At 37.9% G+C, this 16,161-nt stretch overlaps 3 protein-coding genes across 4 annotated transcripts; all 3 read left to right on the top strand.

Annotated features, from left to right (window-relative positions):
* The first annotated feature begins 1,029 nt into the window (after nt 1-1,029).
* On the top strand, nt 1,030-14,490 carry LOC110728489. Of its 2 annotated transcripts, none has more exons than XM_021908129.1 (13): nt 1,030-1,400; nt 1,499-1,575; nt 7,710-7,995; nt 8,095-8,298; nt 8,397-8,489; nt 8,584-8,721; nt 8,847-9,987; nt 10,149-10,406; nt 10,842-11,422; nt 12,321-12,431; nt 12,539-12,623; nt 12,737-12,835; nt 14,151-14,490. In XM_021908129.1, the coding sequence occupies exons 8-13, from the start codon at nt 10,260-10,262 to the stop codon at nt 14,259-14,261; spliced, it is 1,134 nt and encodes a 377-aa protein (XP_021763821.1). In that variant the 5' UTR covers nt 1,030-1,400; nt 1,499-1,575; nt 7,710-7,995; nt 8,095-8,298; nt 8,397-8,489; nt 8,584-8,721; nt 8,847-9,987; nt 10,149-10,259; the 3' UTR covers nt 14,262-14,490. The 2 variants fall into 2 exon arrangements, with proteins under 2 accessions (XP_021763821.1, XP_021763820.1); XM_021908128.1 differs by having other exon boundaries at nt 8,092-8,298.
* LOC110728454 lies at nt 4,405-6,129 on the top strand. Its single transcript, XM_021908098.1, has one exon. The coding sequence runs from the start codon at nt 4,405-4,407 to the stop codon at nt 6,127-6,129; it is 1,725 nt and encodes a 574-aa protein (XP_021763790.1).
* On the top strand, nt 6,139-9,808 carry LOC110728453. The gene is made up of 5 exons (XM_021908097.1): nt 6,139-6,365; nt 7,710-7,995; nt 8,397-8,489; nt 8,584-8,721; nt 8,888-9,808. The coding sequence occupies exons 1-5, from the start codon at nt 6,139-6,141 to the stop codon at nt 9,806-9,808; spliced, it is 1,665 nt and encodes a 554-aa protein (XP_021763789.1).
* Nucleotides 14,491-16,161: the final 1,671 nt, after the last annotated feature.

Below are 16,161 nucleotides of genomic sequence, written 5' to 3'. Positions count from 1 at the left end.
CCTCGCCGTGGTTCCTTTTCTTTTGCCTAACCGGCTTCTTTTTTGGATCCACGGCAAGTTTGTGGAAACTTAGATCCGGGCTGACTCCTGGCATTTCTTCCACTTCAAAGGCAAAGATGTCTTTGAATTCTTTCAGGAGGTGGTGCAAGTCTGCACCCAACTTTGCAAAAGCAATTATCCCCACTTTTACGGTTCTTTTCGGACGGCTGTCATCTAAAATAATGTCAATAGTATCACCAGCCGGCTGGGGACGGAGATCCTCTGATCGCTTCCCGATCAGTGATTGATATTGCTTCTCTTTTTTGGCGGCCACCAGATGGTCCGCCTTTCTCTTTTTGCCCGCTGCTTTAGGAGCAGGCGCGGCTTCCTTGTCATCAAGGTCCATGGGCTCCTCGTTATGGTCGGCTACAATAGCAGTCGACTTGACGTCTGAGAGGTAGCACTCCCTAGTCGTCTTCTAGTCCCCGCTCAGGGCACCCATTGACCCATCATCCCTCTCAAATTTGATCAGCATGAGGGATGGAATGATGACTGACTTGGACTCATTGAGGGTAGGACGGCCCAAAATGAGATTGTAGACAGTCAATTCCTCGACCACCAAAAACTTGACGACCATGTGCCGTCCTTCCCCCTTATCTCCTAGCCGGATGGGTAGGTCAATCCTCCCCATCGGATGCACTTACTACTACAAAAATAGGCAAAGAGATCTACTAAAAGAGACCTGTTACAAGACTTAATAGGTCTCTTTGGTCAAAAAGACCTGTTGTTACTGATAACAGGTCTCTAATGAGTTGTTTGTTGGCGGGAAAAAAACAAAGAAACCTGATGTTAGTGTTAAGAAGTCTCTTTGTTTTTATTATTATTTGTTTAATCTTAAAATTATTTATAAGTTCTTACATACTAGTATCACGTGTACACTAGTATCAAATACTAAGAAGCATTCTACAAATATTGAGTAAAATTTTGTTAAAAATAATAAAATATATTTTTTTTTTTGGTAAATAAAAAAATAATAAAATAATTTTTTTTTTTGGTATATAAAAAAATAAAAAAAATTAAAGACTACTAACTTCCTTTTTTTTTAGGAAATGTATACTACGCTACTACTAATTATATTAGACTAACACTTAACAAAAAAAAAAAAATTAAAGTAAGAGTTAAAAGGAGGTGGAGAGTAGTAGCACTGTAGCATAGCAGTTTCATCTTCCTCCTCCAAAAAAACCCAAACCCTTGAACTTCCATGGTTTCCCTCCCAAGTTTTTCACCATCATCCACTTTGTAAGGCCGCCACCGTCCACTTTGTAAGGCCTCCACCGTCGTCTAGTTTACAAGGCCGCCACCATCTGAAGCGTACTCGGGTCACGACTATCAACCACTCTGTTTCAGGCGATTGTACAAAGGTAAGCCGTTCGCATTCCGGGCCACGTCCCCCAACCACAAATTCGTTCTTCTTTCATTGTTCACTATTAATTATTGATAAAGATTGTTCAATTTCCAGCCATAATACAAGCAATTGCACTACTTTACATTTGATCGATTTCCCGCCACAACCAGAACATTCTTATTCTTTTTAAGGTATTTTTCATTCCTGTTCCTTACCCAGTCAAATAAGCATGCGTCTTATATGTGAATATACTTGGCCTCTGGCTAGATTGAGTTTATAGCATTCGTGATTCGTGAATTTCTGTATTTAAGTTGTGCAACATCACCGATTAGCCAATTGTTTTCGTAATAATTTGTTCTGCCTTGTTTATAGTTGTACAATGACAATTACGCTAATGAGGCTATTGGGTGATCATTTTGTAATATCAGATAGCGTAGTAAATGAGTTGAGGAAATTTGATACTTATTAGAAGTTCCATTTTAAAAAAAAGATATAGGAAGTACATCTCAGCTGTTTATGTTGAGAGTAGTCTTCAATAGTTGTGATGGATGAGATGGTTATGGCTCTGTAATTCATTGTAAGTTTTATGACTTAGTTAATTCATTAGCCAATTTGATCTTGAATTAGCAATGTAATATGATGGAAGCAATTAATAAACATATAATCACCGCCCATATACATAGATTAATAATGATACATAAATATTTAACATAAATCAATTGATTTTGATTATCTACATTTAAAATATTGATAATTGGATAAAATAGAGTTGAAAGAACTATATTTAAGTTGTGCAACATCACTGATTAGCCAATTGTTTTCGTAATAATTTGTTCTGCCTTGTTTATAGTTGTACAAATATTAGAAGTTCCATTTTTCTTTGTGTTTGGTGCTTCTTCTGGTTTACAATAAATTTTGGCGACTTTTGTCCTCATTTGTTTGCCCCATAGTTATATTTTGATTGTGTGGAGTTGATGACAAGGAAAAGTGGTGATCCTAAATATTTAATATACGTTGTAATATTTGAGTAAAGTTGTGGTTCCTCATGTATATGTATGATATGAGACAATCTTTTAGGGATACTCTAAAAAAGATAATGTGGCAAAATTTAAGGGACAAAGAGTTGTTTGATTCAAGTGTTGAAGCGTAAGAAGCTCAACTCAAAAATTGAAACTGGCCTCAAGTCGAAACACTAGGTTATGATCAGCATTTGTGACTTTTTTTTCTTAAACTCGATAATCTTTGTTGCCATGGGTTATAGTACTACCTCCGTAAACGGTTATCTGCAACGATGGGACATTTTTCCTCTCTACTTTATGTCCCATCGTTGCAGATAACCGTTTACGGAGGTAGTATTAAAATTTTGTCTTGCTTTTAAAGTCTATTGTACTGTAAATGGATTTAATGTTTCTTTTTATTATTCTCTAATTGAATACAATGTTCTGAATTAATATGATATTTAAATTCAGATGATTCATGTTTAGTTTGTAGCCTTAAATATTCTTCTTGCATATGTGGTGGCTGCTTGGGTTATGGTTTCAAATTTTATTTTCCCGTGAAAAGTATGGTTTTGTCGTTTTTCTGTTGATAAAAATATTTTGTCTAATCTAGTAAATATTTGTTGTATTCTCTAATTTAATATCTTGTCACCCCCTTCGCTATAATCAAGACTTACATGTACATATATGTGAAGACATTATCGCTTTCGAAAATATTATGATTATTATAAAGTCTTGAATTGCTATTGGTGCATATAGAATGGATCGAAGTTGGATATCAACAAAAAAACCGGGTGATCCAGAATATCAAGCAGGTGTTAGAGAGTTCATTAATTTTGCAGTTACTAATAGTGGTGGTCGTCCCAAGCTACTATGTCCTTGTTATATGTGCCACAATTTGCTACATAAGAGGTCGGACGAAATACTTAATCACTTGAGTAAGTGGGCATTTGATAGAACATATACCAATTAGATTTGGCATGGAGAATGTAGGGAAAAACCTCTTGTTAGTAATGTAGCGGGTAGTGTATGTGAAGGTAATAGCACAAATGAGGCAGATAATTTAGAAGATTTGTTGCATTCAGTGAAGGTAACTTTGATGATAATCCTACCATGTTAGAGAGCATTTTAAATGACTCTGAAAAGCCTTTGTATGACGGTTGCACTAAGTATACTAGATTGTCTGCTATAATCAAGTTATACAACTTGAAAGCAGGTCATGGTTGGACTGATACAGGCTTCAACATGCTACTAGAAGTTGTCAAAGACATGCTTCCAGAAGACAATGTCCTTCCATCTACTACTTATGAGGCAAAAAAGAGTTTAAGCTCTATGGGTTTACCTTACGAGAAAATCCATGTGTGTCCTAACAATTGCATGTTGTATAAAAATGAAAATGAATCTTTACAGAGCTGCTCAATTTGTAAAGCTTCGCGGTATAAGAAAAGTGGTGGCACAGTCCCTTGCTAAGGTATTATGGTATTTTCCAATTATACCACGGTGTAGGCGGCTGTTCTCAAATGCAGGGGATGCAGAGAAATTAATATGGCATCATTATGGTCGATTAGATGATGGAATGCTTAGACACCCCGCCGATTCTCCGCAGTGGAGGTTTATTGATGGAAAATACCCAGACTTTGCAAAAGAGAAGCGTAATCTAAGGCTTGCATTGTCTACAGATGGGTTCAATCCATTTAGGAACTTGAGTAGCACATATAGTACATGCCCCGTCATATTGGCTACTTATAACTTACCTCCTTCGTTGTGCATGAAACCATGATATATGTTTTTAGCATTGCTAATTTCTGGGCCTAAACAACCTGGAAATGACATTGATGTGTATTTGGAACCTCTCATTGATGATTTGAATATTCTTTGGGAGGATGGTGTACAGGTGTTTGACGCACATCGTAACGAGAACTTTATCATGAAAGCAATGTTGTTTAACACCATCCAAGATTTTCCTGCTTACGGTAATCTTTCTGGGTATACCGTGAAAGGGAAAGCACCTTGTCCCAAGGCATGGAGGATTGCGGGGGAGAATGGTTGAGCGCATCACGCAAGCATGTGTTCCCTATACATCGGCAATATCTTCCTTTGAGTCATCCATTTCGTAAGAGGAAAAAGGCCTTCAATGGGAAACAAGATTTTAAAGGTTGCCCAAGAGTTCTGTCAAGTGCAGAGGTCTTTAAAAAGGTTAAAGACATTCAAATTACCTATGGGAAAAAGCATAGGTCTGCTCTTCCTACGCAAGGCTTTAAGAAGTGTTCATATTTATGGCGCCTACCTTATTGGAGATTCCTTTTTGTGAGACATTCGCTTGACGTGATGCATATTGAAAAGAATGTGTGTGATAGTTTGATTGGTACTTTATTGAATATTCGTGGGAAGACTAAAGATGGCACGAAAGCTAGAGATGACTTACAAACCATGGGGATTAGAAGTGAACTCCATGCTGTTGTGAATGACAAAGGTCGAGCATACCTGCCTCCAGCAGCTTATACATTGTCAAGAAAAGAGAAAATTGAATTTTGTGAGAGCTTGGCTGGAGTAAAAGTGCCAGAGGGTTATTCTTCAAATATTCGCAACTTTGTGAATATGGAAAACTTGAAACTTGTGGGCCTTAAATCTCATGATTGCCATGTTCTAATGCAACATCTTTTACCAGTGGCTATTCGTTTAATTTTGCCTAAAAATGTTCGTTTTGCCATAACCAGACTTTGTTTATTTTTTAATGTAATTTATAGCAAGGTCTTTGATCCTAAAGAGTTGACTGCATTGGAAGATGGAATTGTTGTAACTTTGTGCCAATTAGAAATGTACTTTCCACCATCGTTTTTTGATGTCATGATTCATTTACCAGTTCACTTGGTTAGAGAGGTGAGATTTTGTGGTCCTGTGTACTTGAGAAATCAGTGGCCTTTTGAAAGGAAAATGAAAACATATGGCGGTTATGTTAAGAACGCTTTTCACCCTGAAGGTTGTATCACTAAACGAATTTTTTATGAAGAAGTTCTTGCATATACTAGTGAATTTATATCAAATTCTATGAAGATAGAGCTTCCCGTTTCTCGACATATGGGAAGAATGGGTGGTCAGGGGACCCTAGGCCGTAAACAACTTGACATGTCTTATGACGATTGGCACAAGGCCCATTCGTACATTCTTCACAATGAGGATGAAGTAATGCCATATATTCAAAAACACATGAGAGACTTGAGGAATTACGATAGAAGAGCAAATGAGAAATCAATAGCTGATGAACACAATAGATTGTTCATTAGGTGGTTCAAGGATCAAGTTTTGAGGGAGCTTCAGGATTCTCCGAGTTCTATTTCTGATCGACTTAAGAGTTTGGCATATGGACCTAATTTCAACGCTACTTACTATTCAGGTTATGTTATCAATGGTTTCACATTTTACACAAGGCTGCAAGATGAAAATAGTACTATGCAAAATAGTGGGGTTACTGTAGAGGCCGAAGCTATTCATTTTGCTAGTGCAAAAGACAAGCATCCCGTTTCTAGCACAATGCGATACTATGGATTTATTGAAGAGATTTGTGAGTTTCATTACTCCAACTTTTCAATACCAGTTTTCAAATGTCAATGGGTTGATAATAACAACGGGGTTGATCATAGTAGCCTTGGAATGACTTTTGTTAACCTTAATAAGATTGGTCACAAGGAAGATCCTTTCATTTTATCTAGTCAAGCTAAACAAGTGTTTTATATGACCGATCCATAAAATAAGAGAATGTCAGCTGTTATAACACCCAGACCACGACATGCCATAGATGATTGGGGCGATGATAGTGTTTTGGAAGGTAGTTCTTTGCTGGGAAAAGGACTAGTTGATGATGATGTTGCTGATGATTCTTCGATCTACGCAAGAGAAGACCACAGTGAATGTTTGTGGGAAGATGATGATAACAATAATAAAAGTGAAGCGAAAGCGAGTGAAGCGAAAGCGAAAGAGAAAGAGTAGTCGTAAAAACTCTTAAGGGGTTCAAGGTGAATTTTGCTTTTATATATCTACTTTTATTACAAAAGAGAATGTTTGCTCTTAAATGCTAATAACTTTGAATTTATTAGGGTTATGCATGCTTCTACAGATTTAAAAAAAAAAAAACCTGCTGTAATTTAAAAAAAAAAAAACTGCTGTAATTTAAAAAAAAAACTTGCTGTAATTTAAAAAAAAAAACTGCTGTAATTTAAAAAAAAAAACCTGCTGTAATTAAAATAAATTGCTATTGCTATTGCTATTTGCATCTTACAAGATCATCACTGGCTTCCTGGCTGGTTATACTTTTCAGTTTCATTATAGGGACCATTTAGGCAGGTATTTGGGATGTATATTTGCAAATTTCACTGTCCTCAGTCTGGTCTTTGAAATTGCTTTCCCAGCCATGGCTATGTAACATTATTGGGTGGCCTTTCATCATGCTTTCTTTATGCCCTTGATTGTAGTTTTACTTTTGATGACTTGCACCCACTTGGGTTGCTTACTCCATTCAGAGTCCAATACTTAGGTTTCATTTGGGTACATGCTACAGACTGATTTTAGGCTTTTAAGATCAGAATATGTGCTTGTTTGGTTTGAGGCTTAGCATGATTATGTGTCATACTAGCACAAATCAACTTACATTTTTTAATCACCTTTTAAATCTCTATTCTGTGTGCCAAAGGATTGTACAATGTACATGGTGTATGCTACTCATTTTTCCCCAGTCGTCAACTCATTACGGAGTACTTTTTTTCCCTGCTCTTCCTTGTTGATTTTGTTTGCCAATTTGTGCTTTGACTAACTACTGGTCACCCTTACCATTGTGTTTGTATTGGTTACATCCAGATCACGTTCATTGCGTAGCTAACTTATGGTGCTATTTTCATTTAGGTTTGTGTTTATTTTGCCTCTACATGTTTGTCGAGAGCTCACTGCCGCTCAGTAATTAAAAAAAAAAACCTGCTGTAATTAAAAAAAAAGCCTGCTGTAATTGAAAAAAAAAAATAAAAAGTTCTCATTTTTTTTTTAACGGATATCCGGGTACCCGAATTTAGCAAAGCTTGTCCCATGTCCCGGCCCACGAAATTTTTATTTTACCGAAACGAGTACCCGACCCGAAAAAAAACAGAAAATTTTGAAAATTTCCCGTCGGGTATTTTGCGGGTCATTGGGAATTCGGGACGGGACAACCGGGTCGGGTTTTTTTTAAGACCCCTACTCTCACGTATCATGCTAGCTATCTTTTACTCAAGTATTTTAATAATGTGTCGTGTTCTTTTATATAACTAACAAAGTGAATTTAACTTATAAATTTAACGTAGGTACATGGCCAGAAAGAAAAAGAAAGTACAACCGAATGATGATTCCGAAGAGTCAAGTTGTGAGGAGAGAGGTCGTGCTGTAGTTAAAAAGGTGGGGAAGACTATCCATGCTGGTACCCAAATCCCATTACAATGGCATCCAAGTAAAAGAGTTCCCACTGGTGAACACAAGACCCATTTTTCCACCTACATTGGTGTAATGGCACGTGAAAGAATAAGCATTGCCTACAAAGATTGGCATGAAGTTCCAACAGGAGTGTTAGATGAAGTTTATGGATTTATCTCGGTAAGATATACTAATCATGTATTAGAATGGCAAGATCATTTTAAATTTAAGTTTTTTTTTTGTACTAACTTATAAATTTGTTTTGTCTGAACATAGAAGGGGTTTTATGTTCCTGAGAATCGCAAAGGTTATGTACTAACACGAGCATCGATTTGATGGAAAGCTTTCAAGACTAGATTAAGAACCAAGTGGCTATATAAAAGAGATAAAACACTTCGTCAAAAGCCACCACACAAGTATCCTTTTATATGTGAATCGGATTGGGATACCTTTGTTCAAATCTGCACTTCTGATGAATTTAAGGTATACTTTGATTTATTGCATCATCTAAACAATAATGTGAATATATATGTACAAGTAAACAGTTTTATCAATTGACTTTGAGCTTTAAAAATATGTAGGAATTGAGTGAAAAGAATCGTGAAAAGGCAAAGAAGAAGTCCTCAAGTTATCGTGGCGGTAGACTTGGGTACCAATATTTTGAAGAGGAGATTGTAAGTGTTAATTACATGATGTTTACTTACTATGATTTTGCACAATTTTAATAATATTAACTAAATATTCAAAATTGGTTTTCTGTACTATTAGGTAAAAGAACTTGAAAAGCAAGGAGTCCATGTGTCACGAGTGTCGCGGCATCTAACTTGGATTAAAGCTCATTCTCATGTCAAAGATGGAGTTATAACATTTGACAATCTTGCTGATAAGGAAATCCATGATGCAATAGTAAGATAGTATATTTAATCTTTTTGAATGTTTTACTTTTCAAGCATTTAAAAATTTTCTTTTCAAAATAATAATCTATGCAAATACTTTTATTAAACTTGATCGTTTGTATGTTTTTCATATAGCATTAGAGGGTCAAGTTCAAAGAGGTGAAATCATTGTTCAGGGTCGAGATGATATCTTAGCAAAAGCAATGCATAAGAGTGAGCATGGTGGTTCAGTGAGAGGTGTTGGTTCAGGCATTACAGTGAAGGATTATTTTGGTTATAACAAACCTGCTCCACCCAGCCAATTGCATGCTGAAATAGGCATGATGAAATCGAAACTTGTCTCCATGGATAACAGACAAAATTTTATGATGTCCTTCTTGATGTCATGCTGCAGCCAAGAGCAAATAAAATCTTTCATGGCTGTTGGAGGTCAACAAGTTGGTTTAGGTGGATTTTTTGGTTGCGACAATACTTCTAGTAGTTTGGATGCTGGGTTTGGTGGCCTCACAAGTGGGTCAGGTGGCTTACGTGGGTTTGGTAACCTAATAGGTGGGTTTAGTGGCTTGACAGGTAGCTTAGCTGGTGGGTCTGTTAGCTTGGGTGGTGGGTCTAGTGGCCTGGGTGTTAGCCTAACAGGTGGGTTTGGTGGCCTGGAGGGTGGGTCTGGTGGTCTGGCAGGTGGGTCTGGTGGCCTAGAGGGTGGCCAGGCTAATGGGTCTCTTGGCCTGGCTGGTGGGTCTGGTGGCCTGGAAGGTGGGTCTAGTGGCTTGACAGGTAGCTTAGCTGGTGGGTCTGTTAGCTTGGGTGGTGGGTCTAGTGGCCTGGGTGTTAGCCTAACAGGTGGGTTTGGTGACTTGGCAGGTGGGTCTGGTGGCCTAGAGGGTGGCCAAGCTAATGGGTCTCTTGGCCTGGCTGGTGGGTCTGGTGGCCTGGAGGGTGAATCTAGTGGTCTGGCAGGTGGGTCACGTGCTCCCCAATTGGATGATACTTTTGGTCAGGGGCTTCAAGGTATCCCTCTAACTCAACTGTTAACAGGCAAAATTTTCGAGCAAGGGAGAAAAGGGCATGGGTTTACCCCTGATTCATTGGGGGGGTAGATATTTATGGTACACAAGGTAATGGGAAAGAAGATAATTGCACAAAAACGCAATCTCATACTGAAAACCTAGAGACTGAGGCATATCATGTTCCCTGGCCTCAAACATATCGTAACAATCAACTTGAGCCTACAACTAACCTTGCGAATCAGAGTTGTGATTTGAAAGAATTTCCCGAGGTATGCCTTTTCATTCTAATTAAGTCCTCATGACTGAATTGTTTAAACCAATATAGAGGAATTAACTCAATATATATAAAATGGTGATTAGTTGCAAAAATTTAAACGTTATAGTCCTGTAAGTTTTACCTTTTGATAAAAATGGGTGTATTTATGTTCAGGGGTGGAGTGATTGTTGTTTAGTAATCGAAGGAAACAACAAAGAGTTGCAAATTGTTGCTAACGGACAGGTAGAGAAAACAACAGATGTCAGAGCTACTCATTCTAGATTAATGCCACCTAGTCATGCTCGAGTCACAATTACAGAAGATATTGTGCCAACTGCTCTCTTGCCATGTCCTAATGAGGAACTAGTCTATGTTTGTCATGCAAAGAAAAGCTACACACCTTGGCCGATTTCCTTGATTTTTCCGAGAAAGGTATGAAATTTAATAACTGGTACATGTTTGCAGTGTAATATTATTCAGCATGTGTTATCAACGGGGCACTTTGTTATGTATGCAAATTCCTTAAAAAATTTCAGCTTAATCCATCCAGATCTCTAGTAGGAAATGTCAGAACATATATAGTACTTAAAAATTTATTTTCTAAATTCATTCATCAAAAGCAAGCAATGACTTAGGCACTAACCATCATGCCACGAATATTCTAGACTTCTATTTACTTTATTTTATGGTGAAAATGAAAAGATGTGTTATTAGCACTTGTTTCGTGTATTTAATATGATGATGTTATTTGTATGCAGACATGCATCATTTGTATATTGACTTGTATAATACAAGTAATCACTAGTGCATTTTCCTTATATATATACTATAATCATGTTATAATGTTTCTTATTCTTCACGCTACAGACCAATACCCACTCAGAAAAAGTGTTAAATGTAACAACACCATCTCCACATTTAGCATCATCTCAAGTATCCACAACTCCTAAGTACGTTATCACCGAAAAGGATCGCGAGATGGTGACCTTCACGTGGTTACGTATGTTAAATACTCATGCTATGGTATTGAAAAAAAGGGGTGTGACACTCTCTATACCAATACCAAAATGCATGCTTCTTAATGAAGATGTGGGTGTGATGCTTGACTACGAGGACTTGTTGGATTGGTGTTTTAAAAGAGAGGTTGGAGAATCCCAAATGAACATTTTCATAAAGCGAATGTTTTTTACCAATTACCCCTTTAGTCTTGAATGTATTTGTGTATTATTAACTTCAACGTATACAACTTTTGATGGGGCAAGGTACTTGAAAGGTCATTGTCATAATGAAGTTGTCTCGGGTATGTACGGATTCTGTGACACAAATGTTTTATCTCCAATGACACCAACTACAGATGAGGAGGTTCGATCCGACTATCTAGCTCGTGTTTTTGGATGCAACGAGGGAAAGAATGTCAATCAATTCTTCTTTGCTCCTTATAATGACAAGTAAGTGTACGTAGTAGTTAGTTAGAGTATGTTCGTCGTTTTCCTCAAAGGCAATGGTCTGGCTTTGCATCCAAGTATTGGTTGGTTTATTTTGCTTCTTTGACCTTTTCATTGGTCGTATACAGTAGCTGATGTCATCAGATTTTTTTAAAGATGTTTGGTAAATTCAGGCATTGTTTGGGTAGTTTGATGATGCTTTGATGCTAAAAGGTCAATTGTAGAACTATTTTCCTATTATATACTTGCTGCTTGACCTCGTTAATGGATTTAAAACTAAGTAAAAAGGCTGGAAATAATTAATGTACCAAGTAAGGTCAATGATGATCAACTGTATAGCTTGATGTTTAAATGCTGTCACTGCAATGCTCATTCCCGCTGTGATAAGGTGTTAACTGGTTTAAATTCTGGTTTGTTGCCTAACTTTCATCCAGGAATATGTAGTTTTCAGAAATTTGTTCATCGTAAATCTCATGCTTTGTATCCAGGCTTCTGAGTTCTGACCAAGGCTTTTTATGTTTTCTTGTATTGTTCTTCTGAGTTCTGACCAAGCCTAAATTCCTAATGCAAACCGTTATATGAGTTTAGGGACTGTGATACAAACATATACATAAATCTTCAGGCGTCATTATGAAATTATCTCTCTGTTTAGATATAGTTGTCATGTTGTCCAATCCTATCATGATGCCCTAATGTAAAGCAGAATGTGAAACTTCAATCATCTATATATGGTACAAAGAGACTCCCGATGCCCTAATGTAAAGCGGAAGCTACTTTTTTTAACAAATTGTGCTTTGCCTAGAGCCTTAGCTTCTTAAAAATTTGATTGGTTATTCTATACAATTACTATTCAATATTCACCCTTGATTTTTGCTAATATAATCACTATCATTGTGTGTAGTATGCATTGGAGGTTAGCTGTTATTAGTCCTTGGAATGGACTAGTGTGCTGGTTAGATCCGGCCGGGGAAGAAAACGAGATCAATGAGTTTGCTAAAAAGATCATAAATGAGTACGTGTTAGAGTAATTATCCAACATATCTGTTTTTTGTATTATATATGCTCTATTATTAATTATTCATTTCATTATTTTTGTCAAACAATGTCACAATTCTATAGGGGATTAAAAAAATTCAGCATGGTCCATCGAAAGGACATTAAGAAGATAAAAAAGGATCCATATATTGAGTGGAAGCAACCTAAGGTATGTCATTTTAGTTTATACTCTTGATGTTAAAAGAATAATGTGTTATTTAAATGCTTGTGTTATAATGCCAAATTTTCATGCATTTAAAATTTGAATGTCTTTTTTAACAGTGTCCTCGACAACCTCAATACTCCAAGGTTTGTGGATATTATGTTTGTCGCTATATGCTTGAGATTATACAGAAAAGGGTATTGTGGGTTTCCGATAAGGTATATTTTATCTGATTTATGCATTGTTTTTTGATGTGAATTTATGTAGATAGTTCAGAATCTTTATTTCTATAACTTGGTTTATCATTACCTTGTTGTCTAAGTATCTCGAATATAGGAAAAAACAATTATGTCTCTTGACTTATTTCGAGCTTCTAAATATGCAAGCTTGTGTTCTTTTTCTTTTTTTTTTTGGTAAGTAAGCAATTTTATTTATACCAAAGAGAAGAGGGCAAGCCCTCAAGATTACAACGGCTAAACAACCCAAAAAGGCACAAAAACACATGGCACACCCAATCCTACCCAACTGCCTATACACAAAAAGCCGAGAACAACAATGGGCCAAAAGCACAACAACCCCAAAGAAAAACTAACAAACAACAGAACAGTACCAAACAAGAGCTCTACCCTACACAAAAACATGCCCAAGGGAAGCAAAAGCCTCAGGCAACCAGAACAAAACACGCTGAAACCAGAAAGGGCAGCAACCAAACACAGCAGAATCCACAACAAATCAGGCACACCACGAGCATAAATTGTCAGAAAACTGAAAAACCAAAAGCAAAGAAAAAGCCTCCAACAGCCCTACCAACACCAGATCACAGCACACAGCAAGCAAGCCTAAAACACGCTGCTAACAGGACATTTTGCTGAAATAGTGACCCATACAGAGAGTAGCAGCATACTCCATCTCTTTCTTTCCCATACAGGACAATATTGTCATCAACATGTTGGAGCTCTTCAGCACTGCTACAGCAGCTACCAGCATCTTCAGCCCACCTTAAACAGCCCCTTTTCTGGTTCTGTCTTCTATCCTCCCCCTTCGAATTAATCCCACCAGCCTACACACCATTAGGTTTGCCTTGATCCCTAGTAGCTGACCCAGAAGGATGCTGAAACTTCCTGCCAGGAACATCTACTTTCTTGCCAGCAAGTTGCACCGGTCTCCACCTTTTCCTAGCCATGGATTCAGTAGGCTGCTTCCAACCCTTTTTCTTAGGACAGAAGTTCTCCATATGTCCCATGTCCATACAAAAGGAGCATGTGACAGGCTTCCACTCAAAAAATATTTTATGTTTCACACTTTCACCATTTTCATCAAGAAATTCAATATGTTCGTACAACTGCTACTTTGCAAGGAAAATTTACCCCCAAATGGCTCATTTTAATCATGACATTGCATATTTCAACTCATATCATTATATTCATTTGTTTGTGTGTGAAATTTTTTTTTTTTAATATAGCATTATCTTCCATTATTATATATTATGAATGAGTTATGACTATATACGGCGATTTATTGTTTATCTTGCAGTTTTTTAAAGCGGACCCCTGTACATATTCAACTGAAAATATTGACGAAATTAGAGACTTGTGGGCTAAGTATGTTCTAGAGCTTGAACAAAATGAAATGAAGATGGTATAGACATTGCGTGAGTTTAGTTTGTCCATTACTTTTGGGAAAAGTATTGCGATTTTTAGAATTTTTTGTATAGTACTTTTGGAGCTTATCTTAGATGGCATGGAAATTAAATGAATGGTTTAAATTTTTGGGGAATACTGGATTTTTTTTTGCAAATGTTGCTGTATACTATTTTTGGAGGTTATACTATAATTAATGGATATATGTAAAAGTGTTTATCAACTTTTGTTTATTATTATATGTTCCATGAATATTATAAAATTATGGAGTAATGTACTTCGTATATGATGTGCATATATATAACAGGTGAAAAATATAGGTACAAATATCCTACAGGTGCCATACAAGAACAAATACTGCTCATATACCGTACAGGAACAAATACAAATATAATTGGATTTTGTGAAAAAAAAATTAAAAAAAAAGTAACAAAGAGACCTGTTATCGTTACTAACAGGTCTCTTAAATAACAACTATGAGACCTGTTGGCCATGGTAACAGGTCTCTTTGCTTTCTGAAATATATAAAATAATCACGCGCAAAGAGACCTGTTGTCTCACTTCTTAGGTCTCTTATTAATATCAAAGAGACCTGTTCTATTGACCAGGTCTCTTAACCAAAGAAACCTGTGAGGTAGAGACCTCCAAAGAAGAGGTCTCTTATGCCTATTTTAACAGGTCTCTAAGGCATATTTTGTAGTAGTGCGTACTACTCCTCCCTCAAAGCCGACTAGGGGGTGAGAAGCCTTGTGCATACTGCTAGGCTTGTACTTGAGCTTTGCCAAGCACTGATAGCTTATCAGGTTAGACGAGCTCCCGGTATCATTGAGGATCCGGCCCACTCGTTGGTAGGCTACCTTGCAATCGATGATAATTGGGTCATCATGGGGCTGCCTGACCATACCCCGATCCTTCTCAGAGATGAAGACCTCAGGGAAGGTGTCTTTTAACGCCTGACCCTCATCTTTTGGGTTGGATAGTTTCCTCCGGATGTTATCCTTGGTACCCCGGATGGTAGGACCACCGCTTGCGAAGCCGCCTGCTATGGTGAAGATGTGCTCTTCATTAGTGTCAGAGCTCACAGCCGGCTTCTTTGACGGTTGTCCATTGTTGGGTTTGGGGTTACCCTTGGACTTCACCAAGTAGGATGTCAAAGCCCCTTCATCATCCAGACGGTCCAATAGCCGCCTGAGGCTATAACAACCATTAGTGTTATGGTCCACATCCTCATGGAAGTGACAGTATTTGCTCTTGTCACGGTTCTTGATAGAACTCTTCATTGCAGCCGGCTTTTCAAGAGTTAACCGGTCTTTGATCTCCATGAGGATGGAGGAGCAGTCCTTGTTGAACTCGTACTTGGGGACGTACGGCTCCAACTTTCTCTGTTTCTTCTAGGACGGCTAACCAGATCAATCCGCCGCCCAGACTTCTTTTCTTTTCTTGCCCTCTTCTTTTTTGGCCGGTTGGGCAGGCCGGCTCTCTCTCTTGTCGGACCGTCTAGGCTCCGACGAGTGCTTGATGGCACAGAGCTCCGTCGCCAGTATATAGGCTTCGGCTTCCATCAGCGCCTCTTGGAGGGTGGCAAATCTCTTGCGGACCAGGTCGAACTTGAAAGTCGACCCATCCTTCAGACCCTTGAAGAAGTCTGTGTATGCAACTTTGTCAGACAGCCCTTGGATCAGAATTCTCATCAGATTTAATCGCTTGACGTAGGACCGCAGTCCCTCCTTATCTCCCTGCTGAATAGCCCCTAGGTCAAGACTTGTCTTCTTGACAGGGATGTTCATGGAGAAGTTGGACGCAAACAGATATGCGAGTGTCTTAAAGTTGTTGATGCACCCGGCTGGCAGGTTGCCAAACCATCGTTGGGCTATGCCCTTCAATGTTGCCGGGAAGCATCGCCA

This window comes from Chenopodium quinoa, unplaced genomic scaffold (genome assembly GCF_001683475.1).
Source record: "Chenopodium quinoa cultivar QQ74 unplaced genomic scaffold, ASM168347v1, whole genome shotgun sequence".
Lineage (NCBI taxonomy): Eukaryota > Viridiplantae > Streptophyta > Magnoliopsida > Caryophyllales > Amaranthaceae > Chenopodium > Chenopodium quinoa.
This window is presented reverse-complemented; position numbering and strand designations above follow the sequence as displayed.

Excerpts from the sequence above, each read along its gene's own strand:
- LOC110728454 (XM_021908098.1), top strand. The coding sequence starts at position 4,405 with ATGGAGGATTGCGGGGGAGAATGGTTGAGCGCATCACGCAAGCATGTG.
- LOC110728453 (XM_021908097.1), top strand. The coding sequence starts at position 6,139 with ATGTCAGCTGTTATAACACCCAGACCACGACATGCCATAGATGATTGG. Across the intron at positions 6,366-7,709 it reads GCGAAAGCGAAAGAGAAAGA|GTACATGGCCAGAAAGAAAA; the intron begins GTAGTCGTAAAA and ends AATTTAACGTAG. Across the intron at positions 8,722-8,887 it reads AGGAAATCCATGATGCAATA|GGTCGAGATGATATCTTAGC; the intron begins GTAAGATAGTAT and ends ATCATTGTTCAG.
- LOC110728489 (XM_021908129.1), top strand. The coding sequence starts at position 10,260 with ATGCCACCTAGTCATGCTCGAGTCACAATTACAGAAGATATTGTGCCA. Across the intron at positions 12,432-12,538 it reads GCTAAAAAGATCATAAATGA|GGGATTAAAAAAATTCAGCA; the intron begins GTACGTGTTAGA and ends ACAATTCTATAG. Across the intron at positions 12,836-14,150 it reads TATTGTGGGTTTCCGATAAG|TTTTTTAAAGCGGACCCCTG; the intron begins GTATATTTTATC and ends TTTATCTTGCAG.